This window comes from Desmodus rotundus, chromosome 4, assembly GCF_022682495.2.
Source record: "Desmodus rotundus isolate HL8 chromosome 4, HLdesRot8A.1, whole genome shotgun sequence".
Taxonomy (NCBI): domain Eukaryota; kingdom Metazoa; phylum Chordata; class Mammalia; order Chiroptera; family Phyllostomidae; genus Desmodus; species Desmodus rotundus.
Window position 1 is genome coordinate 53,811,910 of NC_071390.1, and position 25,162 is coordinate 53,837,071.

At 53.4% G+C, this 25,162-nt stretch overlaps 1 protein-coding gene and 1 long non-coding RNA gene across 5 annotated transcripts; both read right to left on the reverse strand.

Moving 5' to 3' along the window:
• Positions 1–1,741: 1,741 nt before the first annotated feature.
• On the reverse strand, positions 1,742–17,420 carry ZNF503 (zinc finger protein 503). Of its 4 annotated transcripts, XM_053922786.2 has the most exons (6): positions 16,341–17,420; positions 12,491–15,589; positions 10,506–11,598; positions 9,144–9,251; positions 7,260–7,381; positions 1,742–2,318 (listed from the first exon to the last, which is right to left on the reverse strand). In XM_053922786.2, the coding sequence occupies exons 1-2, from the start codon at positions 16,638–16,640 to the stop codon at positions 13,952–13,954; spliced, it is 1,938 nt and encodes a 645-aa protein (XP_053778761.1). In that variant the 5' UTR covers positions 16,641–17,420; the 3' UTR covers positions 1,742–2,318; positions 7,260–7,381; positions 9,144–9,251; positions 10,506–11,598; positions 12,491–13,951. The 4 variants fall into 4 exon arrangements, with proteins under 4 accessions (XP_053778761.1, XP_053778762.1, XP_053778760.1 ...); XM_053922787.2 differs by lacking the exon at positions 10,506–11,598; XM_053922785.2 differs by lacking the exon at positions 10,506–11,598 and having other exon boundaries at positions 9,144–9,311.
• Positions 17,421–24,272: 6,852 nt separating this feature from the next.
• Positions 24,273–24,896, reverse strand: LOC123479779 (uncharacterized). The gene is made up of 2 exons (XR_008426686.2): positions 24,685–24,896; positions 24,273–24,590 (listed from the first exon to the last, which is right to left on the reverse strand). It is a non-coding gene; the product is annotated as an uncharacterized lncRNA (long non-coding RNA).
• Positions 24,897–25,162: the final 266 nt, after the last annotated feature.

Below are 25,162 nucleotides of genomic sequence, written 5' to 3' on the forward strand. Positions count from 1 at the left end.
CCCAGCTCTCACTTTGATGCCAGACATTTCAGTTCCTCCCTTTATGCCTCTTGTACCTTTCAAGTTGCTACCCCAGTGTTAGAGTATCTTATCCACTCAAATATAGTGGATCTGAGTAAGTCTATGTGTAGGTTCTTTAAGGGGAACTGCTTGGGACTCCAGAAGTTTCTTCTACTCACTCAATACCCCTGGTTTTTGCAGCCAGAAATCATGGGGACTTATCTTACTGGCACTGGAACCCTGGGTTGGGGGGCCTGGTAGAGGGTTCGGACTCCTTGCTCCCGTGTTATTCCTCCCAAATTTTTATGCACCATACCAAACCATGTGTATGTGGGACCAGCCCATCCCATGTCTCTGCACCCCCTACCAGTCTGGATGGATGTGGTTTCTTTAATTCCATAGTTGTCAGACTTCCATTCAACTAAGTTTCTGACAGTTTTTGAGTGATAGTTGTTCTCTATTTTAGTTGTAATTTTAATGTGGTTGTGCAAGGAGGCAAGCCATATTCACCTATGCTGCCATCTTGACTGGAAGTCTCTCCACTCCCATGTTTTGCAGCATTATTCACCATTGCCAAAATATGAAAGCAACCTACATGTTCATGGATGGACGGATGGCTAAAGAAAATGTAATACACACACAAGCACACACAAAAGAATAGAAAAGAAAAAATCATGCCATTTGTGGCAACATGGATGATACTAGAGGATATTATTTTAGTGAAATAAGCCAGACACAGAAGGATAAATACATGATACCACATATATAATAAATATAAAATAGTCAAGCCCATAGAAGCAAAAAGTGGAATGGTGATTGCCAGGGGCTGGAGAGTGGGGAAAATGGGGACATGTTGGTCAAAGGGTACAAAGTTATGAATAAGTCCTGGGGATCTAATGTGCAACATGGTGGTTATAGTCAAATAATACTGTTTTGTATTCTTGAAATTTTCTAACAGATTAGTTCTTAAGTGGTTTTTACCACACACACATACACACACACAGTACTTATGTGAGGTAATGAGTGTGTTAATTAACTTCATTGTGGTACCTGTTTCACAATGTGCCCCAATAATGCTCTGGCTGTGCAGCTGTGCCAACTGCCCTATCAATGCACCTTGTTGGTGGCTCCTGGCCCTGAAGCCATGTCCCTGCTGAGCTCTATTGTCCTCCCAGGATGTGGTTCCTCCAATCTCTTCCCATCCCTGGGTCTACCTCTTGGTCACAGAGCTTCCTCTATGACCCTCATCCTTCCAAGTTTGACATTTGTTCCTTAGGCAGATATCAAAGGGGAAATGAATATATTAAAGGGAACATGGAGACTTTCCATCCCTTGAGTTTCAGAGACCCTGTGCTCTACTTCCAACTGTCTGCCACCAGATTACCCTTTTGGCCTCTGGGGATGAAGGGAGAGAAGGGGTGCAGCCTTGGAATCTCTTTTGTGTGGTGGACTATGGAGCCAGGCCAAAGGCCCAGACTGAGGGGGATCAGAGAAGCAGCCATCGTGAGGGTCTAGAGGCTGGTCAAAGCAGAAAGCTGGGTGCTAGGAACACAGATATGGGATGTGTCATGGCTGGAGAAGGGACAAGCAGCAGACAGATAGGAAAGGTATGGGGGCAGGAAAGGTTGGCATAGAGTCACTCCTTTTTTATGTGTCTTGGGGCATTCTAGGATGGGAAAAGTGATCCTGGCCTATATCATTTACCTATTGTTACAAAAGAAAGACTCCCAAATTTGGTGGCTTGAGACAATAACAACATTTATTTTGTTCATAAATTGGCAATTTGGCCCTGGCTGGTGTGGTTCAGTGGACTGAGCACCAGCTGGAGAACCAAAGGTTCACTGGTTCGATTCTTAGTCAGGGCACATGCCTGTGTTGTGGGCCAGGTCCCCAGTAGGGAGCGTGCAAGAGGCAACCAGTCAATGTATCTCTCACACATCAGTGTTTCACTCCTCTTTCTCCCTTCCTTCCCAACTCTCTAAAAATAAATAAATACAAATCTTTAAAAAATAAATAACTAAATTGGCAATTTGAGTGAAGGTTTGTGGGGAGGGCTTGTCTCTGTTCCACTCAGGGTCAGTGGAGGCAGCCCGAAGGCCAGGGGCTGGAATCTGCTGAGGCTTGTCACTCCATGCTGTCAGCTGAGGCCACCGTTGGCTGTGGTTGTCACCGGAACACCTAAACGTGGCCCGTTTATGTGATCACTTGCTTTCCTTGCAGAATGGGGTTCCAAGAGTGAGCATCACTAGAGGAGGTAGCATCACTTGTCCTCACAACTTCGGAAGTCATGCAGGATTACTTCATCTCTGACCACAGGCCTGCCCAGATTGAAGGGAAAGAGACTTATACCCCACATTTATACAATGGAATACTACACAGCAATAAAAAGGAGGAATTCTTACCTTTTACAACAGCATGGATAAAACTGGAGACTGTTATGCTAAGTGAAATACACCAGTCAATGAAAGACAAATACCATATGATCTCACTTATAAGTGGAATCTAATGAACAAAATAAACTAATGAGCAAAGTAGACTCAGAGGCATAGAAACATGGAACATACAAACAGTGGTAAGAGGGGAAGGGTGAGGTGGAGACTGATTTAAAGAAGGTAAAGGGATTAGTCAAAGAACATATATGAAGGACCCATGAACATGGACACCAGGGTGGGGATTGACTGTGGGGGTCAGGCTGGGTGGAGGGGGACAAAGAGGAAAAATTGGGACAACTATAACAGCACAATCAATAAAATATTTTAAGAAACTGCAATAATAAATAAAAAGAAAAGTAGACCCACCTGCCAATGGAGGTATGTCAACTTCATAGTGTAAGAAAGGTACATGGAATAGGATATATTGGTGCCACCTTCTTTGGGAAATAAAATTAGCAAAATATTCCCTATACACCTTTCCTAAGAGTTTCAGGAATTTCTTAGTTCAATTTTTTCTATTTTCTCTCCCTGGGTACATACCACTCACACCCCAGGTTTCAATTCTCTCTTCTCTGCTTACAACTCACAAATTTACATCTCTAGTCCTGACTTGCTGCAGGCATCAGAAACTCAATCCATTAAAAATATATACTCTGTATCTCCTGGACAAAGCCTGCTCTCCCTTGGAATTTCTGCCAGGAACCCAGATGTGGCAGATTCCTGGTTAGCCTTCCATCCACAAATCTATTCTCCCACCTTCCTTGCACATGGCAGAAATGACATTTCACAGCCTCCCTTGCAGCTGGTGTGGCCAAGTGACTATAAGCAACTCCTTCCTGACTTGTTCAAAAGGACATCACTTGCCCTGGACTTCCTATCTCTCCTCCTGTCATGGGTGGGAATACTGTCCACATTTGATCACACCAATGAGTACAATGTGCTAGGGGATGGAGAAGCACAAAGATGCAAGGAACTTGGGTCCCTAAATGACATCATGCAGGAGAGCAGCCTCCCCAGCATAGATCATAGAGACTAAAGAGAAACTTCTATCTGATTTAAGGCACTGTATTTGGGGGTCTCTTTGTTTCTGAAGTATAGCCCATATCAAAGGCTTCTGCTCTAAGACCTATAATGGCTCCCCATTGCTTATCAAAGAATAGAACACCATCTCTTCCCACTGCATCCCCACCCACTCCCTCTGCTACAGCCACACCGTACCAAACACCCTCATGGGGTGTCCTGCCTCCATGCCTTTGTTCCCACTGGTTCCTCCTCCTGGTTTCCCAAGCCCCTATTTTCTACCTAGCAAATGCCTATTCAATGTCCAAGCCGCGATCAAGTGCAGTCTCTTCTCCAATGCCAGTCCAGGCGAACTTTCACATTGTCCTATGGGAATTGGGGTGACGTGGAAATCCACTGTGCCTCCACTGATTATAGCCCAATCATAGCCCAGCTGAAGGCAACAGTTGTTTGCGTGACCCACTAGCCTGGACAGGAAGTTATTTGAGGACAGACATCATGTCCAGGTCATCTTTCTACTATCTACATGCCTAAGAGAATACTATATGCAATAGGTGCTCATTACATGCCTTACTGAACACTCACTTTTCATGGCTGGAGGTTCACAACTCCCAGCAGTAGTCTTGCCACAGGTGGCCAAGGTTGTCTTCCCTATTGCCTTGAGGACTTCCCCAGGGAACCCCAAGGGGAGCAAGAGGGGCTGCCCTTCCCACACAGCAGCCATGGGCATTCCGTCAGCTCTGTGGGCAATTCCTGTGAGTTGAAGTACACAGGTTTTGTAGGTATGGAATTTGGAGTGAGATAGTTCTGGCCTTGAATTTCAGCCCACACTTACTAGCTGTGTGACTTCAGGCATATTACTTAACCTCTCTGAATCCCAGTTTTATGACAAAACTTTTATAACATAAGAGTAACATAGTACTTATCTTCTAGAGCTCTTGTAGGGATTAAAAAAATATAAAGAAATATAAAGCTCTTGGCACAAGGAAACTGTTCACTAAATGGTAATAATCATCATCATCATTATCCCATTTCTTTCCCGTGACCTGAGTTTCTGCTTGGTGGGAGGGTACCAGGGTAGGCTCCACTTGAGGCCTGGCCCACTGGAATCTGAGCTGTGGGGTGGGGTTTCTCTATGGACAAAACTCAGAGAATGTACATTGTCACGACTGTCTGAGCAGTTTGCTGGGTGCTCCCAAAGGTGAAGGAGAGGGTGTAGGGCTGGTACCTAGAGGAACAGTATGGAGGGGCCTGCTGCCTGTAGCTAACCATACAGGGGCAGAGTTAAACTAGAACTGGCTGCCATCAATAGCTAAGAGTACTGGGGGTACAGAGCTGGGAAGGATGCAGAAGCTTCTAGGCATCCAACAGCTCCCCACATCAGGTGGGCTGCCATAATCATTTCACATTGGTCAGTCTGCTGTGGTGTAAAGTATCTGGACCTGTGTGGAAGAAGGGTCCAGACCCCCAGATGACCGGACTTGTATTCTAGGGGAAGGAAGGCACTGAGGCAGCTGATAGATGACTTGTGTATGGTGGGGTGAAAGAAGGAAGCTACACTGTCTCTAAATACCCCCCCCCCCCCCCACACTAAGTCTGGGGGTAGCAAATCATATCCAAATCCTCCTTACTGGCAGGGAGAAAGATTCTTGCTTCCCACTCATTCAGGGCATGGGTGGCTGGATCTGGAGACTGTAGCCATCTGAGTGGGACTAGAATAAGTGGGTCCAGAGGTATGCTGGTAAATGCTTTCTAAACAGCACTATAGAGGGAAAAGCCTTCACTTGTGTTTGCCAATTGCTGTGGTGTAAATACTTCCATTGTGGCTGATTTTAGCCTGACAGTATAATGCCACAGAATGAGATCTTGGAAAGGGATGTGCATAACTGGCCCATGGGAACCAGTATAAGCTGATTGTACAATAGCACACTACTAGGTGGGGCCTGACAACTGCATTTAGGGAGAATGTCAGATATGTGTGGCTTCAGTGTGCAAAGAGGTAAAGGTCACTATGCAGTGGTGAAAAGCACAAAAAATAATGGCCCTGGAGTCTAACGGCCTATAACAGAATCCCACCTCTGCCACTTGCTGGCTGTGTGACCTTGAGTAAGTCACTTCATGTCTCTGTGCCTCAGTTTCTTTATCTATAAAGTAGAGCTAATAATAGTGCCTACTTCATAGTTATTGTGAAGGTTGCACAGGTTAATACTAGACAGTGATAGGTTGACATAAAGGTTATTTATTAGAGTTAAATCACACAGAGTAGTTGGAATGTCATCTTGGTCAGAATAATTTTAGAAAGGAAACCCAGAGTCCCTTGGGGCATTTCCCAAGGGCATGCTCTTTTTATATTTAAAGCTCAGATTTCTTTCAAGATCAAAGATTTAAAATGTGCAGATCCATGAAATACTTGAAATTATTTTCCCAAAGTTGTGTACTGAGTTCTGTATAGAGGGCCATTGCTTTTATCAAGTTTTAGAAAGAAAGAGAGAGAGAGAAAGAGAGAGAGTGAGAGAGAGAGAGAGAGAGAGAGAAAAGAAAATAAAAGAAAAAAGAAAGAGGCTGTGGTTTTTGCATTCTTTCCTCAACCCACACAAGGCTTAAGAATTAGTGATATGAAGTGAGTAGAATTCCTACACCACAGGAATTGCCTCTGGAGGGTCTGGAGGAGAGATGTTTGTAAAACATATGAAAAAAAAAGGCAGAGACACAGAGAGACACACGAAGAGGTCAGCCCAGAACTCTGAAATGTCTCTCCCTTGTTGAGACCTGAAGCTGAGGAAACTTCTAGAAACAGGGCAACCAAAACACTTACATTTACACATCCCTGTTCCTGCTTTCTCCTCACCCCTTCCAGTCCTAAGAATCTTCTCTTACTTTTCCAAGTCCCCCACCCCCTGCCCACACCCTCCGGACCCAGCATAAGTGTACGCTGAGGGCCACCACTGTGCAGGTGTATGAAGATGTGATTGAAACTTGCCTAGCTAGGTGTTGCTATGATTCAGTGATACCATTTGTGTTCTTTTTGGTCATGGTTTGTTTCTTTTAGGTTTCTATAGTTATGCTATAATTACTTAAGGTAGGGTTGGTGCAAAGTTGATTTAACATCAGTCTGCCTCTGTTTTAAGTTGGAGGCTTTATTCAGTTTTTTATTAATAACATGGAAGCGGATGGGAAGTAGGTTTACAATGCTTCTGTTTTTCCACCCCATTGTTTTTTGTTTTTGTTTTTTTAAAAGATGATCCCTTCTTCCTGGCTTTGTGTTGTGTGCAGGGTGCAGGGCCAAAATGAACAGTTCCCTAACCAAAGTTCTTTATAGGGCTAAAAACTACTTTTGACAAATCCCACTCTAAATCATTGCAGAATACAACTCCAGGCACGTAAGAGAAACAAAACCAACCAACCTCAAATTACAACTTATGCGGGCTTATCAAGTACCACTCCTCCCCACTTTACCAACAAGAATCTGTGGTTAGAAATAGAAATTACCATCCAGTGACCCCGCCCCCCACCCCGGAAGGCCATCAAGAAGAGAGCTCTCTTCTGACTCCAGTTCTGGGTGAACTCATCTGTATTTTTCAGGGGAGTCTGTTAATGTTCTGTCCCAACTTCCACCCATCTCACTTCCCTGAGTAACAGAACCTTGAATTTATTTAAGGCAGCAGTGTGCCCAGCTAAGCATTACATTTCCCAGCTTCCCTTGCAGCTAAGTATGGTCATGTGACTAAGTTCTACCCAATAAAGTATAAGTTGAAGAAGGTGTGTGGATTCCAGAAAGACTCATCAAAAGGGAGAGGGCCGTTTTACCTCTTTTCACTCCTCCTTTCTGTGGTTTGGAATGAAGTTACAAGTCCCTGAGCTCAAGAAGCAATCTTGGGATCAGAGGTGACATGAGGATGAAGTCTTCTTGGGAACTGCCCACCTCCAGACTGAGAGACAAGAACATTTATCTTCTTTAAGCCACTCCTTAAGGTCATTGTTATTGTCAGCAAATGCAGTTCCTAACTGATGCATGGAAGCTCACGCAGCCCCTGGTTCTGTGCCATGGGCAAAGACATTTACAGTTCCTCTAAGGCCACTGACACTTTTCCTCCTACTCTCTTTGGAATAATCATCTTGCCCAAGAGGGCCTGATTCTTTCCCATCTCCCTTCCTTCTGTCGTTTGTTTTTTTCCTCTGTCTTCCTCCTTACCTCTCTCTCTCTTCTTTCCTTCCATTTCCCTCCTTTCCTTTAACATTGATTGAACATATACTATGTAGAAATAAGCATAGGAGATAGCCCCTCTTTCCCAGTGTCTCAGATTCCAGGATATTAGGCAAATGTAAAGAAAGTATGATGATGGGAGGGACATGTGCTACAGGAGCAAAGAGAAGTGCATTGAATCCAATGGGAATGATGGAGGACGGGGCTTCCAGGAGGAGGTGGCCCTGGCCTTAGAGTTGAAGCAGAAGTTTTGAGTTGCTTGTAATTAGGAAAAGAAGGCAGGGGGCAAGGATTCCAGGCATAGGAGTAGCACAGTGTAGTACTGTAATTAAAAACTTGAGCTCTGGAACACAGACATGTTATTTCTCTCCAGTCCTCGATTTCCTCACCTGTCAAATTAAGGTAGCAATAGTAATAGGACTAGATGAGTGCCTGGAAAGTAAGTGTGCAATACATACTATTTATTAACACTATTATTGTCAGTAAATGTGCTGCTCACCTATGGTATGCTAAATCCTTTATCAGTTTTGGAGCCAAGTTTCACAGAGACCATAAGTGACTTGTCCATGGTCACACAGCTATGAAGAGGTACCACTCAAACCCAAGTGTGCTCATCCCTAGTCCAGTCATCTTTATACCTCTACCCTCCACCTTTGCAGTAAGTGCCAAGGGAAAGCAAAGTGAGGGAAAGATCAGTGTGTGGTGGGGAAAAACCTGGAAGGCTTCCTGGAAGAGATGAGCTTTGAGGGAAATGTTGGGTGGAAGTCATTCCAGGGAAGGAGTATATGATGAGCACCACCAACCAAGGTGTTGAGGAGCTAGTTGGCTGGCAGATATCTGAACTGTGCCAATTGGTGAGACAAGGTAGGACAGACAAAGAGGGGCCAGATCAGAAGATGAACCATAATTATAGACATTCTGATAGCCAGGTGGTGGAGTGAGAATCTGAGCCTGTGGGCCACAGTTAGTTCTGGAGTAAGAGGACTGGTTATAATAAAATGAGACTTTGGGAAGGAAAGAAGAAACAAATCTGTCTTTACTAAGAGCCAGGACCTGGCAGACAGTATTCACATGTATTATTTCATTTGAGCCTCACAATAACACTACTAGGTTGGTATCAGTGTCCCCATTTTACCGATGAGAAAACCAATGCCCAGAGTTGAGCCAGTGGTGGAGCTAAATTTTGATTTAGATAGGCCTGTCCCCAAATTTGTACTCTTTCTACTATACCATGTGGCTTTAAGTTATTCTCACTGTCACAATGTACCTTGCACTGTGGGTGACTTTATCAGGCACTGCTGCCAGCCAGGAGCTCAAGAGTCGTTTTACAACCAGACACCTCTTGAGCAAGCCCTGGGGTCACACTGGGTGGAGAGGGCTCCCTATCCCTGGGGCTTTGGGGGATTCCCAGCACAGCATATGGTGAAGTGCTTGGGCTCTGGATCTGATAGAAATGGGTTCAAAGCCCAGCTTTGTTGTTTACTCACTGAACTTGAGCAATGTCCTTAAGCCTCCCAAACTGCTACTGAGGCGGGGTGGAGGGATGAGCCTTGGATTGGTTCAGACTTCGGCTGGAAGTGAAATACCTCTTCACACTTCAGGAAGTAAAATGATAAGATGTCTGTATTCACTTCAGAATAATGGGGGGAAGCAAGCTGGAAGGGGTAGAGAGGAAATACAGTTAGCCATGAGGCTGGGTGGTGAGTTTAAGGAGGTTTATTATACCATTTTCTCTGTGTCTGTTCTGGGTGACCTCACCTGTATATGTTTGGAAATCTCTATAATGAAAAGTAAAATAATAATAACAATAACAGTGAAATCTTAAAGAACAATAATAACAAAATCATATCCACTGCCCTCTCTCAGCTAAAACAGAGCCTCTAGTTCCCAGGCATTATTATGTTTGAAAACCTCTTCAGTTGAGAGCAGCCAAGGTGAGACTCTCTGCGTAAACTCTACCTCTGATTAGATATGTGACCGCAAGCTCCCGTCCTTCCCTTGCTCAGCCTCAGTTTCCTTATCTATAAAGTTGAGATAAAGATTCTAACGATCTCATGGAATTGTTGTGAGGTTTAAATGTGATAATTAATATGGAAAATGCAGCTGGTTACAGTCCATAACAGAATGAGGTCAGCCTGAGCTTTGCAGTCACTCTGAGCACGACCAGGCCTCTAGCACAGTGAGTGAGGAACTCTAAGCCAATATGTACACAAGAGGCCATCAGATGGCGTCTCAGGGACAGGCCTCACCTTCTGAGCAACTTCTACACTTTTCCAAAGCACAGGTGGTTCATCAGCTAGAAGGGCTTTTTCGTCTACCTTTCCTTACAGCTTCAAGGTCACCCAACACAAAGACACCAGGGTCACTCAGTGTCACCACCAGAGGTACAGATGGGGGCAGGGACTGAATGGAGGGAAAGGCCTCTGCTGGCCTTGCCACTGGCTCCTGAACTTAGCCTCCGTTTCTCCATCTGCGTCAGGGACTGGTAAAGAGATGGACAGTGCTTGATAAAGGGGTAGGCCCTTGGAAATAATCAGTGGATGAGAGTGAATGAATGTATGAATGCGTGGGGACCACTTCAGTATGACAGACAAGATGACCTACTGGAACCTGCAGGGTGGCAGTGGGAGCTCTTAGGTTTGGGGAGTGGCTGTGACACCTGGGCCAACTCCTCTCGGATAGGGAAAGAAAGCAAAACACAACAGTAGAAGCTAGAGCAGGTGGAGAAGCTCAGAGGATATGGTTCGCAGCAGGAGAGAAGCAAGAAGGAGACTCTGGAACACTGCTCCAAAGCCGAGCGAAGGAGGAGGCGCGGGGTCCCAGGATGACCACCCAGGGGGCCTGCGCACCAGCCAAAGTTCCAGGTCTCCTCAGCTCGGTAGGACTCTGCAGCGCCGCCTGGCGGACACGCCGCGCTCCGCTCGGGGATCAGCGGCAGCAGACGGGTGTGCCAGGATCCCTCGGCAGTTCAGGAGAAAGCCCGTGAGAGCCCGGGTGCGCGGCGGGGAGAGGCGTTTGTTCCCCGAGGGCACTCGCAACTCGGCCTCAACCTTCGGCACATATTGGCACCCTCTCTTCTCTAACCCTGCGCCCTGGGTGACTTAGCTCTGTCCAACACGTCGGGGGATGAATTCTCCCCCCAGCCCCCGGGCCCCCAGTCCTGGAATTCTGCTGCCACTGAGTAGTTACTGCAGGAAGGAGGTCTCATTAAAATTTTAAGGAGTTTGGCTTTGATTTTTGTTAATGAAATACCAGGAGTGGGCACAAAGGCACAAACGTGCCCAGTTCGTCTCCCTGCTGGTTACAGACCTGAAATTCTAGGGCTGGGGAATTTCTAGATCCATCTCGGCCCGAACCCGCTTGGGCGTCCGAGGCGTGGCGGCCCAAGGACCCCTGTTTGAAGACGCGAGGCAAGGAAGGGCGAAGCGTGTGGAGCGGAGGGGCGTGCGCTGGTGTGGGTGAGAGGTTGAGCTAGGGCCTGGCTTTCCCGTCCCAAGCCGGGGGGCACGAGATGGTCGCGACTCGGGCCGCACGACCTCCTCGAACGTCCTCCCCTGGCACTTGGCAGGAGGGGTGGTGTCTGTCTGAGAGCCTGGGGGTGACAAGCTTCTCCACAGGCGGGGTTCTCGATGAGCTAAGGCCCAGCCAGGCTCAACCAAGCCTCACTTAACCTGACCAGAGTGGGCGCAGCGCTGCCGCGTCCCCGGACACCTCCCACCAGGGTCCTCCTCGGACGCCAGCTCCGGTGTCCGGAGTCGGGGGTCCAGGCTGGAGGTTCGGAGGCGCTAGAGGCTGCCCTCCTCTAAGTGTCGGCGTCGGAGCCGGAGTCTCCACTAAGTCGTCTCCAGGCGGAGGCCGGGGAGCTCCCCGCTGCGTCCCGGAGGTCGCAGGGGCTGCTTTGCGTGCAACCCGGGAAAACGCCCCGCAACCGTGAGGCGGACCCTGGGAAGAGGTGGAAAATTTCAAAGTCACAAACCTCAGAGCAAATGGCGGCGGGAGCGACGCGGTGGACCGACCGAGGCCCGAGGCCGAGGGCGGCCTCTGCGCGGCAGTGAGCCTCCCGAGGCAGCAGGAGTTTGGCGCCGAGGAGGGTTGGTGGCTGGAAGAACCCAGAGCGGCCTGACCCCAGGAAGAGGGGAGCTCGGGGTGCGCGCTCGGCGACGCGACTCCGTGGTCCCGGGATCCCAGGAAAGGCGCGCTCGGGGCCCAGACCTCCCGCGGACCTGGAGGGCGAGCGCCCAAACAGCCACAGGACCAGAGTCACGCCCGGGCCTGGAGTACGAGCTTGTGTGTGTGTGTGTGTGAGAGCGGGAAGGGGCGGGGGGCATGCCCCAAACGATGCCCCCCCACCCCAATGATTAGGGCTCTTCTCTGCGTGGTGCCACTGGCGCTTCAGGCAGCTCAGTCTTGCCGCTCCAAATGCGGAGAAGGGAGAAGTGCGCACGGCAGGGACCCGCGCGGGGACGGAGGGTCCCACAGCAGCTTTGCCGAGTGCAGCTCGAGGCTCAGAACCGCACGCGGTGCCCACCTGGTCGCCCCAGCGAGGCTGAGCTTGAGTGCCAGGACCCTCGCGGGTTTGAATTTAAAGGGGCTTCCGGGTCCCGCGCCCCGGCGCGCTCTCCTGCGGCGCAGACCAGGATAGAGCACCGGCTGCGGAGAAATCGGGACACGGAAAAGCAGCCGCGGCGCCGGCTTGCAGCGGGTCGGGACTCCAGAGAGAGGAAGGACCCGGGGCGAGAGGTGGAAGCGGGGAGGTGGGGGCGTTAGAGAGGGCTCGGCTGGCGGCCATCTCTGGCCCTCGGCAGCCAGAAGAAGAAAAAGAGAACGAACTCACTTTCCCGCGAGAGATAAGAGGGCTTCGGCATGCTCTCCTTAGCCCTGGGAAACGGGTTCCCAAGCGTCCTCTGTCCCCTGGTCTGTCCCGGCTGCGGGCCCCGGACCAGGTGATGCTTGGAAAGCAAAGGGTGAAACTGCGGGCCGCGGCCCCTCCCCAGGGCCAAGGCCGGGAGGGCGAGTCCGGGCCTGCGCTGGCTCTCTGCTCAAAACGAAACCCAAACTCCCAAAAATCCCAAGAGGAAAATTTCAAAATTAATTTTTCTTTCACTTTTAATAAACAGGCTGCTGAGAGAAAAATTAAAAACGAAATGAGCGATAGCTAAGGATAATATCTTTTCAAATTGTGAAATACCTCCTTGAAAAATATTTTTCCTAAGACAAACCCCACTGCTGGCCAGCCCTTCCGAAGCCTTTGCCTTTTCCAAAAAATCACAACAAAACCATCGGAAACGCAGCCACGTCCGGGAAGTCGCGGGTGCAGGCCCAGGGAACCCACTGCGGCTGCCATGCTCTTCTTCCTCTTCAACCACAAAAGCAAAAAAGATTGTAATAAGAAGTAAAACCTTTTAATACATCAAATATACGGAATTTTAATCTTTAAAGCGATACATTGTCTATTATTTTAGTACATGACGTAAACCTTACTTGTCCCCTTCTCAGCGGGTGGACTTAAAAATTAAAAATAGTTAAGTGTTCCTTTTAAAGAACAAAATAAGGCAAATGAGGTTTTGGAATAGAACTGTTTTTCCTTTTTTTTTGTTTTCTTCCAGAATACATACAAAAAAATACCCATTCTCTTCCGATGGTATGCACCTTAAAAATAATTGCAATTTGAAATCAGAGCTGACAAATTGTGACTTGTGTTTTCATTTTTTGTAACAAACATGCATGTAAATTGTATTTCAATCAGACATTAAATAAGAACGTACAATACAATCATAGCAATTTTAAAGTAACATTAAAGAGAAGACCTCTAGTTCTGTGGCGGCTTTGTATTTATTTATAATCTACAAGGGACGGGAGGGTTTGTTTTCCATTTTTACCCTCAAGTTTTAATTCCCCCCTTCCTTTTTACCTACGGAGCTCAAACTAAATAATGCACTTTAGAACCACGGGTCCGCTTGGAGCTAACATAAATAAATACCAGTGTCCACCGGTGCAGTCCTCAGATGAACACTTTCTCAATTACTTTTTCCTTCTTTTTCTATAAAAAGTCAAATGATATTCCTTTCAACTTTTATAAAGTTTGGGTGGGGAGGTGAGGTGGGGCCAACGGGAGTTTCCCACCGGGTCTCGGTCGCTGTCTCGGGTAGATAGATACGGAATATACGTTTTCGTTCCCTGGCGCGGGCCATCCCCACTCGCGGGTGACAGTAGCTTCTCCCGGTTCCCGCCCCTCCCTCGGCCCCTCCCCTCCCCCAGCTCCTTTCTCGCCCTCGCTAGCCCTCTCGACCCTCCCTCACTGATACCCCAGAGCGGAGGCCGTGGTCAGTCTCTGTCCATAGAGGGCGTAGGGGGAGTAGTAGGGTCCGGTGGCTGCGGGCACCGGCACAGGAGCGCCGGGGGTGGGCAGTGGGCTCTTGGAGTAGGGGTGGTAGCGGCTGCTGAGTCCCAGCGCGTGGTGGGGGCTGCGCAGCGCCAGCGTCCCGGGGCTTCCCGGCGCGCCCGACGTGGGGATGTGCATGTGGCAAGCCATAGCGGCCGCTGCGGCGCTGGCCAGAGACGACGAGCTGGGGTAGCCCGACAGCAGTTTGTCCGTCCCGGGAAAGGCCGTATGGGTCCTCAAGTGGCTCAGCAGCTCTTCGGACGTGGCGAAGCGCTTGTCGCACGGCCCGTTAGCCGACACCCAGTTGCAGATGTGGGGGAGTGGGTCGTTAGGGAGCATGAAGCCGTACGGGTAGAGGGGGTGGCCGGCCAGGGAGGGTGGCGTGGCGCCCGCCGCGGCCGCAGCCGTTAGCGACGAGTGCACGCCGTGCAGCGGGTGCGTGGGGTACACCAGCGGGTATCCGGACTTGAGTGCCGCCGCTGCAGCGGCCGGATCATGGGCGCACGACGCGCTGGCCGCCGCAGCCCCCGCCAGGTGGCTAGCGCAGTGGTAGCTGAGGCAGTACGGGTCCCGGCACAGGCTGGCTGTCATCACGGAAGGCGGCGACGCCCCGGCCAAGGGGCTCGAGCCAGCGGGCTTACTGCAGCCCAGAGAGCCCGCCGCCGCCGCCGCCAGCTGTGCCCCCACCAGGCTGCCGGGCTTGGTGGGGTCGAGTGCCACGCCGTGAGGCAGGAACTGGGGCGGGTAGCCGGCGTAGGCCCCAGCCAGGCTGCCCGGGTAGGTCATGCCCGCGGGAGGCAGAGGGAACACTGTCTGGCCTGGTTTGTAGGGCGACACTGGAGCCACCAGCCCAGAGCCCAGCACCGAGGAGGAGGTGGGTGCGCTGGGGCCTGAGCCGGAGCTGGTGCCCGAGGAGCCGCCACAGTCCGAGCCTAGAGCTTTGCCCCCGGGACCCCCATCTGCGTGCTGGTTCACGTCCACATTAATCCCGCCGCCGCAACTAATCCGGCCGTGTGCCAGCCCCGTGGGTGCCCCTTCGGCCGAGGCGGCTCCAGAGCCCTTGCTGCCGCCACCGCCGCCGCCCGAGTCGGGGTCCTTTTTGTCATCCTTGCCCTCCGGGCCGCCCCCGGCCGAAGGCAGCATGCCTCCTGGTGAGCAGGCCGAGGCGCTGGAGCTTGGGCTGCCTGTCCTGGGTGTGAATGGCTGGCAGGTGGCGCTCGGTACTCGGAATCCGGACTTCTCCGCTGAAACCCCCCCGCCGCCGCCACCCCCGCCGCCACCGCCTCCTCCGCCGCTGCCTCCCGGCTCCTTCTTGTCCGAGCCGGGTTTGGAGTACGGCTTGAAACTCGATTTGTCCTCCACGCCGATGTCACTCAGCTTGAGGGGCCCTGACTTTCCGTCCTTGTCACCCCCGGCACCGCCGCCGGCACCGCCCGCGCCGCCCCCGTTGGAAGTGACGGAGGAGAGTTTGGAAGAAGGCGAGGGGTCGGGCTTCCCGATCTGCGAGCACGTTTGCGCCAACAGCGCCAGCGGGCTCTTCTTAGCATCAAGCTGCGGGGTCAGACGTAGGAGGTGGCGGGGATGGGTGCAAAAAGAAAGAAGGGGAAATCCTTTAGAATCCTGGCTTCTAGGATTCAAACGCCCCTCCGCAGCGGCCTCCGAAGATCCTCCCAGCCCTGAGGCGCAATTCTAGGCGGCACCCCCCTCTACACCTCTACACACGCACTCGCCCTTGAGAAAGGTAGCAGACCCCCTCCCCCCGCCCCGACCTCGGCCCCCAGGATCTTTCATGTCCTTTCCAAGCGTTAAACTGGGTCTTTAAAAACTCACAAAATATTTTGGTTTCTGACTCCTAGTCTCAGAACTGTACACCTCCCACCCTATCCCTAATTCTTTGGAGTAATGGCTCAGGCGGTTTGCGCCTGAGAGGCTGAGTACAAATATCAGCTTCTGGGGAACCCGAGGACTGCGCCTTCGGAACCATATTTCAGGCTCCCATCCGTCTTCCGGGCAGAAAGTGAGTGGGTCTGGGTCGGGGTAGGGGCTTTAATACCAAAGAGAGAAACAAGTTTTGGCTGCCTTGCCCCCTAACAGTCACACCCCAGTCTACCTCCTCCCCTCTTTCTGCCCTAGTTTTAAGGTGCGGGAGCCCTATCTTCTCTCTGTCCCGGAGCTGAATCACTTGACACCCACCTCCTCGGCTACCAACTTCCACCCCCAGATCCGGAGAGAAAGAAATTCCGTGAAGCGGCAGCCAGGGTGGTGGTCCCAATCCAGCGCGATCCAGGGAGAGGGTCCTTACCTCGATGGGGCTGACGGGAGTGGAAGGCAGGGGCTGCAGGTACTCAGGGTGCAAAATGTGGCCAGTCCGTGCGGTCAGCATCTTCAGCACCTTGATGGGCAGTCGGTTAGCCTGGCGGAGAGGGTCAGAGGGAGGCACCGCGTGCACAAAAGGCTTGGTGCTGCCGGCCGGGGACGAGCCTGGGCCGGGGCCGGAGCTATTTCCAGAGAGCGCGCTGGTCCAGGCAGGGTCCGCACTGCCGCCGCCGCCGCCGCTGTGCTTACTGCTTCTTAGGGCAGAAAGCGAGGGCGCTGTGCTCATGACCCACCCGCGCGCATGGGAGCAGCGGGGGGCGGGCTCCGGGCTGCGCGCTCGCCCGGGGAGCAGGAGCAGCAGAAGGAGGAGGAGGAGGAGGAGCTGGCGCAGCGGCCACGGACGCCCAGCGCGCCCTCTCGGCGCCTGGAGCCAGCAGCGAGTAATCCTGGGTGGCCCGCAGCGGTGCCTTGGCCGACCGGGAGGAGCCGGCCCGACTGCGGGACTGCCGGGTGGCTCGCCGTGTCCGCCTTGGGCTGTGCCCCTGCGCTGCGTACTAGCGGCCCGGCGCTGGCGCTGCTCTCGGCCGAGTGAGCCGCTGCCTGTCCAGCCGGGTCTCTGGCGAGGAAACTCACTTCAAAAGCAGCTGCACCGAGGGGGAGATTAAAGCCTTTGCCGCCTTCCAATCAAATGGGAGCCCGAGGTGATTGGAGGGTCAAGGGGATGTGACGCGTCCCGCGCCGCCGCCGCCGCCGCCGCCTGGACTCTCAGCGCTGGTTTTAATGGGCAGCTCCCTTTTCGCCACCTCCCCCCACTCCCCGCGGCCGGTCCCCTCCCTGGATTTCGCTCCGAGGGGGAGCTGGACTTTTATTCTACGTTTGCTATCTGCCGCCTCCCTCTTTTTTCCTCCTTGTCGTCCTTCCTTTTCCCAGCTCGAAAATATAAACTGAAGCCTCCTTTTGCAAGAGGGTGCGTGTGAGGAACAGATTAAGGTGGTGTTCAAAGGCAGCACCGGCAGGACTTCGGACTGCAGCCGGGCTGTCAAATCCAGGGGCTCACAGGGGCCCGAACACCAAATACGCTCTCCTCCTCCGTAACTGAACTCTCTCGCGGCGCGGCCGCCAGGGTAAGGAAAAGTGCGGAGCGGGTGCTGGCGGAAGTCCGCCCGCCCGATTTGATTTCCCGAGATTTGGCGGCAGAGAAACCAGAAGCTAGGTGGGCAGCGGTGTTGGTTTTTCTCCGAGTTGTGCTCGGGGCTCCCCGCCCTTCCCTGCCACGTGACGCCCGGAGACTCGCAGATTGGGGCAGGAGCGAGGGTCACATGTTTCCTCTGCTTCACACTTGGCCCCCTCTTCTTACTCTCCCCTGCCACCCTCTCTTCTCTTCTCCTGTCCCTCCCCCCACCCTGCCAAGTTCTTTGGGCATCTCCACCCCTCCATCAATTGTCAATGTTCCTCGACCGCAATCAATCAGTTATTTGTCAGCTCTTGTCAATCCGCCCGTGATTTATGTCAGCTTTTGTTGCTGATTACAAGGCGGGTGCGACTTGAAGGGGAAAAGAGAGGGAGAGAAGAGACGCAGAGGAAGGAAGAGATCGAGGGGAAACCGGAGGAGGAGGAAAGAGGAGCAGCCTCCTGGGATGGGAGGGGTGGGGGCTCTAAGAGAAAGAATGAAAGAGGGGAAGGAGGCGCTCGGTGTCAAGAAAATGAATAGTGAGAGTCAAGTGCGCAGGTGCGGACGGGGTGCTGAGAGGGGTGCGCAGGCCTGGGGTGTGCGCCTCACCTCTTCGAGGTCGGAGACAGAGATACGCCCTTCCACCTTTGGGGACTTCGATCCTTGGGGCCGCGGAGTTCGGAGCGACTCTGGGTACCCAAGACGCGAGGCAGCGACGTCTCGCACGGGAGAATTTTTTTTTTCCTCGCCTAGGATATTCCTTCGGGGTCATGTAGTGTGCGGATGCCAGGCTGCTAGCCTGCCGCGGCCCCCAACCTCCGTAGTGCCGTGACCCCAAACTCAGAGACTATTTCCTAAGAGCCACATCTCCAACGTAACGAGTCCTGGGGGTTAATGATAGGGTATCCCCTCAATTCTTTGAACCCCATCTGATCGTGGCTAGGGCTGAGCGCCTGCCACGAAGAGGCCTGGCCGTGGGTGTATGGGGAAGATAAGTCTCAGACTCACTCGGGGCCCTTCCCCAGGCCTCCCCCACTGCGCGCCATCCCAGCACGCTTAGTAGCAGGGGTTACTCCGCTCTGCTCGCTCGAATTCATTGGAACTCGTAGCTGGGACTGACCTGCGCTGGGAGAGCAGAGTGAAGGAGCCAAGGAGGGAGGGGTGGCTGCCTGTGGGAACAAGGTCTCTTCCAGGGAAGCGGAGCGGGACTGCCGCGTTCCCCTCGATTTGCACCGTCACTCGGGCTGTTGGGAAGGAAGAGGGGAGGCGCTGTGCGTGTCTCCACGTAGCTGATCCTGGGCGCACAAGTGTGAATGTGCCTGTGCCGCTGTGCGAGTTGTCAGGGCTTTGATAGCACTTGGAGCGAGTTCGGGGGTCACCTTCAGAAAGTCGCAGAAATTGGAAGGGGGGCGAGAGGAGGACACACCCCCTTACTCGGAACCACTTGGAAGACTTTGAATCTCCCCTCCCCCACTTTTCCGCTCCGGCTCTTCTTTTGTTGTCAATCCTTTTGATAAATGGCGGGGTAGGGAGCGCTGGGAGCCAGGAGCCAGTCTGTACCCGCGCGAGGGGTGGAGGCCGGGCCTGGACACCGGCTTCCACCCGCGCTCCCCAGGCGCAGAGACCCGTACGCTCGGGGGTCGGGTTTCCGACCTGCCCTCGGCACGCTCGCCCTCTCCTCTTTAACCACCCCCTTCCCCCATTTTTGTCTCTGTCTCCTCCGCACAGGTACCGAGAACTTTCCGGGGTGAGTTTTAGAATTTTCTTGTAGGTGTTCATTTTCTGTGTTTTAATCTTATCCCTTGATTCGTCAGGTTGGTAAAGTTCATGAGATGGCAACCAGACTAAAGCTAATTTGGAGAAGAGGAGAGCAAGGCGGTTTGTACTTTGGGCTGCTGTTTGTTGGTGTGTGCGTGTGTGCGTGTGTGTAGGCGAAAGAACACACCTGCGTTCAAGGGGGTTTGGAGTGTCCTTGCGACAACAGAGGAAGGTGAGTTTGGGAGACGGTGGCAAGGCCACAAGCAAGGCGGGGAAGGTTGTCTTGACCATCTTTGGGGAGCAAGTCCCAGGTAGTCCTAAACTCTCGGCTGGGCAGCGTGTCTGTGAAGCCGCTTGTATCCTGCGGGTGTGTTAGTGTCTGTCTGTGTCATTGAGTGCACGGCTGTCGAGGTGTCAGCCGGGATCAGCTGTGGAACTCCCAGCTCTGCGAGCCCAGCTGTGGGCCGTGTGTCGCCATGGCCTCCCGGCGAGGCCCGGATACTGAATGCTGGGGGCGGTGGCCATAGCTGGAGGTGACCCACTTACCCCCAACCCCCTTACCTCCGTCTCCAGACCCCGTTCTTTCCTTCTGCTGGAATTGGGTGCGGCAGTCCCGGCACCCAAAACGTGGGGTAAACGTAGAGTGGCCCCTGTGTCCCACGGAACGCATGTGCCGCGGTGTGGCGACACACTCTCGCATGCCTGCGCGGTGCTGCGCGCTTGCGGGTGGTGGTCAGCGTACACTCCCTCTTCCCCAAACCCAACTCGGAAGGTCCGGGCGCACGGGGGCGCCTGGAGGCCTGCGCGTACCGGGCTTTTGGGAGGTTCCAGCATCCGAGCAGGAGCATGTCCGCCAGGGAGGCCAAATCCCCCAACGCCGAGCTGGCCCTGGGGGTGGGGGGTTATTAATTACTAGGCGCTAGGCCTAATGCTTCCAACCCCCAGCGGCGGTTGGCGTGGATGTCCTGTGGATTTTATTTGCACACAATGGAAATGATTTGTCTTCTCTAAAAAGGGTGGGCATGGCAGATATTTGAGGAGGGGATGGGAGGAGGAAGAAGGAGCGAGAGTTGAGGCAAAAAGTTTGAAAATGCCTTGAACTATTCACTGTCGAGATGGCTAATCAGTATTGAGGCCGGAGGGCAGGCAGGCCGCCTTTCACCGCCGCTTCCCTTTCATCTCGGGCTCGGCGGAGGCGCTCAATTAAAAGCCTATCAGTTTGTAAGTAAATCAACGCCTATCAGAGTTGTCACATCAAACAAAACGATTATTATTGCAGCCCGCCTCCCCTATTAATCTCCCTCGAAGATAATCCGCCTGACAGGTCAGGCCCGGCGAGCTGGAAAGCCTGGCCCAGAGCGCCCAAACAGTCCCGGACTGGCGCGCCCCTGGGGGCCTCCCCACCCGGGTGTCACCCCGCCTTGTGGTCCCCTAGGAGCGGGGAGAGAAAAGATCACGCGGAGGCTGCTGGATCCAGGCCTGACCCTTCGGACGGGAAGCGGGGACCAGACTCAGGGGGCTGATAGGGGACGATTCAGGGTGGCCCTTCCTATTCTTGAGGCTCTGAAGTCACCCGCCTTGCCCAAGCCACCACAGCCTGTTCTGTTCCCAAAGTCTCCCCCTGGCCTGCACTCTTCTCCGCTGGCTTCCCCTGCCTCTCTTTCTTTTTCCTGTATGCCTCTCTCTCTCTTTTGTTTCCTTTCCTGCTTCTTTCTTGTCTCCCTAACCTTCATCTTCTTTCCCGCCCCACCCCCTACACTTCCTTTCCCCCTACCTACTTGCCGAGGAATATCTCCTATTCTCTCTCCCTCCTTGAGCACATACTACTGTGGATTACTACGTATGAAGTAGTGCGCCCATACTACTTGGGCGCAGTCACACTCTCTGGAGAAGTGCATTCTCAGGGCCCGGTTATTTCTCTGCGCCAGGGCTGCCTCAGGAATGTGTGCAGTTCCCAGGAACTCGTGACAAAGTCCTTCTTAATTTTATTCCAAGCGGGGCTCTCAAAAACTATGCCTGTTTAAGGATTGGGTGCATTTGGTGGGGTGAGAGAGAGAGAGAGAGAGAGAGAAGAGAGAGATGCCAGGGCAGTGGGTGGACGGTCACAAATGCCCTATTGTGGAATTAGTGTTTGGTCTTGGAATTTCCCTGCTGCAACCAGGTCGCTGACCTGGCTGGTGGAGCTTCCTGGGCGTTGCGAATGTGAGGAGGAGGCCCAGCAGACATCTGGGCCTCAGCACTGAGTATGTGAAGGGGGCCTAACATTTCATAAATATACATACAGCCAGATAACTACTTCTGTGGCCTGAAACTAGCGCTCTGCAGTCTGGGTGGCCTTGGGACCGCGGGGGCATGAAGTCATGGCCTTCTTTCAGGTGGTCTCGGGCTTCATACTCTGAGATGCCTCAGAATCAAGCTTGACCTGCCCTTTTCCATGCTCTTGCTTCAAATAGATAGGCCCGAAAGGCCACTGCCCGAGCTGGGTGAAACCAGGATTGAGAGGTGGTTGAAGTGTTTGAAGGAGAAGGGCTCCCTGTGGGACCCCAGGCCCTACTACCCTAAATGCCAGGTTCAGAGCCCCAGGAAGTCTCTGTCAGCACGTTTGTATCCGGGAGAAATCCCCACCTCTACGAAGGTGAGGTAGTGCTGGCCATCCTGGCCCAGCTTCTCCCAGCAGTCGCATCAGGGTCCGAGGCTGTGGGTATCGAATAGAGCTCACCTCAGGGTGCTGGGTGCCCGGAGATGCAGGACCTGTGGCCCCCCACCCTGGGCTCCCGAAAGCCCCTCTATTTGTGTGCACTTGCCACAGACGACCAGGTAGGAATATTTATTTCTACACCCATAAATATTGTAGCGATGTAATGGCTCAGTTACCTGTGTGCCTGTTTTTCTTTAATGTATTTATTTCACCTCTGCCACGCGGCAGATATTTAAAGAGGTACACACACCACCCCCCTCAAAGATGTGGAGTTCACTCTGGCTATAGGAAATGTCCGCTGCGCGGTTATTTGGACATAAGTGCTTTCTCGAGCCCAGAGTACACCCAAGCAGGGGCTGTAAAAAGACACTTCCTGTAGAATTTTTCCAACTTAACTATATGTGCACATACCGAGAATTTAATAATATTTTATATCCCTCTATAGATCCAAATATTCAGATGTTATGTTACATGCCCTTGAGCGGGAAGCGATCTTCCGTTCACACTGGACGCGGAGCTGTTTGTATAATTTTCTTCTCCCTGCACTTCACATGAATCTTGATCTAATAAATTCAACCTTGTCATTTTTAGAATCGACGGGATTTCTCTGGCTGCGGCTTGCACTGCCTCTATCCGAATAAATCCAGATCGCAGGCAATGGCAGGAAACAAACGGCTCCCGGTTCTCACGCAGACGAGTTGGCCCAGAGAGGGACACAAGGCAGCCCTTAGTGCTCGTGACAGCAGGTCCGGCCTCCGAAGGAGGCTGGACTGTCAGCGCCCTTGGGCCCAGGGGCCCCTCGCTGCCCCTCAGTGCCGGGCAGTCCTCAATTCTGCCGGTACTTCGGGAACCCGCCGGGCCAAGCCCGCCCGCGGCGAAAACTGAAAGCAGATCCCACGGCAAATGAAGCCCGAACTTTCTTCTACTCAAGTTTGCAGGAGAGATTAGGTGGAGACTTTGGAAGGACGGCGGGAAAGAGAGGTGGGGCTGTAGGTAGGAGAAGAGGGCACGGGACACGGAGCGTGGCTGAGGCGCAGCGCTAGGGGAGGCGCCTCCTCTGCCTTCTTTCTGGCCAACTTCTCGGCCTGGGAGGTAAGGATAGTTTCCAAGGTACCGTGAATGCCTAGGGTGTGTTTGTGGGGATTGCACCAGGGAGGAGGTGGTTTTGTAAAAGTTGCAGAAAGAGCTTTGCCAAGGAGCGTCTGTCCAGCAGGGCACAAGAAAGCTTAGGACCAGTTCGCTTTTCCCGGGGCGGCATGATTGGAACTCCACCTCTGGGGAGCCCCCTGCCCAGTGCGCTCCCCTCACCTCCAAACTGCGAGCAAATAACCTCCCGCTGCCTGCACAGCAAACTTCCCCGCTCCGGTGCTGCAGTTGGCGTTGAGGCCCGGACTCAGAATGGGCCCTCCAGGCTGCCCTTTGGCAGCTCAGCGCCAGCTCAAAAACGGGTTTGCCCGGAGGTGAAAGGACTGGTGTCATTCCCCTTCCCACAGGCTGCCCAGACGATCACCGCTTACCTCCCAACTCCCCAGAGCCAGAGCTTCCACCTGGAAGCGGCAGTCTTGAGGGGCTGGCTAGGGCGCAAAGTGCGTGCGGGGGCCAGCGAGGGGGGGTGAGTGGCTGCCCGTCTCTCCGCGGGGCCTGTCGCCGGGCCGGCCTCGGCGGGTGAGTGATGAGGGCAGAGAAGGGCGCCCATAAATCGCGGGTGTCAGGGCGAAAAACTCTCTTTATTGTCTGCGTGATGGATGGGCCCAGGGACGAGACACCAAATACTTCGTATCGCCTTTAAATGGGAACACATTTTCCGCGGCCATAATTCATGTTTTTTAAATAGAAAGTTTGAAATGTTGCCTATATTTCACTGGCCCTGACATATTTATGAATCGCTCCCTGCATGCAAATATCATTATTTAAAGCGCCGGGAGAGCTCGGGGGAGGGGAGGAGGAGCGGCCCCCGGGGTGTGGGGGTGGCGAACCAGAGAAATGCCGCTGGAGGTGGGGGGGCATCTCCCTAAAGTGAGGACAATGAGGCAAGGGGGAACGCCTTATCCGGAAGCCAAGCACACCCGGGGCTCCCCTCCCGCGCGGGACCCCGCACAGCCGCTCCGGGAAGTTTGCGCGGCTTGGGGCGGAGGACTGCTCTTGCCTCCCGTCTGGAGACCAGGGGGCATTCTGCGTCCTTTTCCCAGGCCCTGATCCAAGCCGAAGCCACGTTTCCAAGAAGGAAGTAAAAAAATAAAATAAAAACAATTTAACAAACGCAAATAATAATCCAAAATGTTTCGTGCTCCTTGCCATTGCATCGATTTTTATTGATTGTTACTTGCAAACCTGAGACTGTGCACGCCCGGGGAGGGTGCCCGTCAGACCCCAGTCCCCGCAGGGAGTGGGCGGGTGGCAACCCCTTGGTGTGGCGGCCCCGGACCCCAGCCCACTACCCAACCAGCAGCTGCGCGCCACCGAGCCTGCGCAAGACGCGGGGTCACGACTGATCCGGCCCCCAAAGATACTGGGGGCTCCAGTCCCGCCCCCTCTCTCTCCGCAAAGCAGGGCGGCGCCCCGGGGGTCTGTGTCAGCCCTTCCCGAGCTCCACTGTCAGTAGAATCTTTCTGGAAAAGAGCCGGACACATGCGGTCAACCTCCCTCTCCTGCGGGTCCAGCCTGGGAGGCACCCACACCTGCGCCCTCACTCGCTGTCTTTACCTGTGCCGCCCCCGCGGCGCTCGCGGCCCCGCCTGTTACAAATGGGAGGGAAGGCGGGGGAGGAGGAGGGACAGAAAGCACCGCCCGAGACAGCCAGATACGCAGGCCCGGGGCCTCCACTTCGGACCGTGTCGGGGTCTTGGCTGAACTTGGTCTAGGAGCCCAATTGCGCTGAGAAGATCTGGTGGGGAGAGGGGCCCGCGGAATCCGCCTTGGAGGGTAGGGAGGGCCAGCAGCACTTCCGCTAGGGGCGGGGCCTCGGGCTGGGCCACGCCCCCGCCACGCCTGCCCACCCTAGCTCCGCCCCCTCCGGCAGGGCTGCAGGATCTCAGGCCACGGCCACGGCGGGGACCTGGCAGCCACTCGGGTCTCCCGGCGGGCAGTGGGCAGCTCCTTTTCCTCAGCTGGGGTTCTGAGTTAAGATTTAAATACAGGAACTGAAGCACATGCACACTAGCAACTTCAGCCCACACTCGCA

Coding starts and splice junctions, on each gene's coding strand:
- ZNF503 (XM_053922788.2), bottom strand. CDS start 16,640: ATGAGCACAGCGCCCTCGCTTTCTGCCCTAAGAAGCAGTAAGCACAGC. Junction 15,590..16,340: donor CTCCCGTCAGCCCCATCGAG/GTAAGGACCCTC, acceptor CTGACCCCGCAG/CTTGATGCTAAGAAGAGCCC.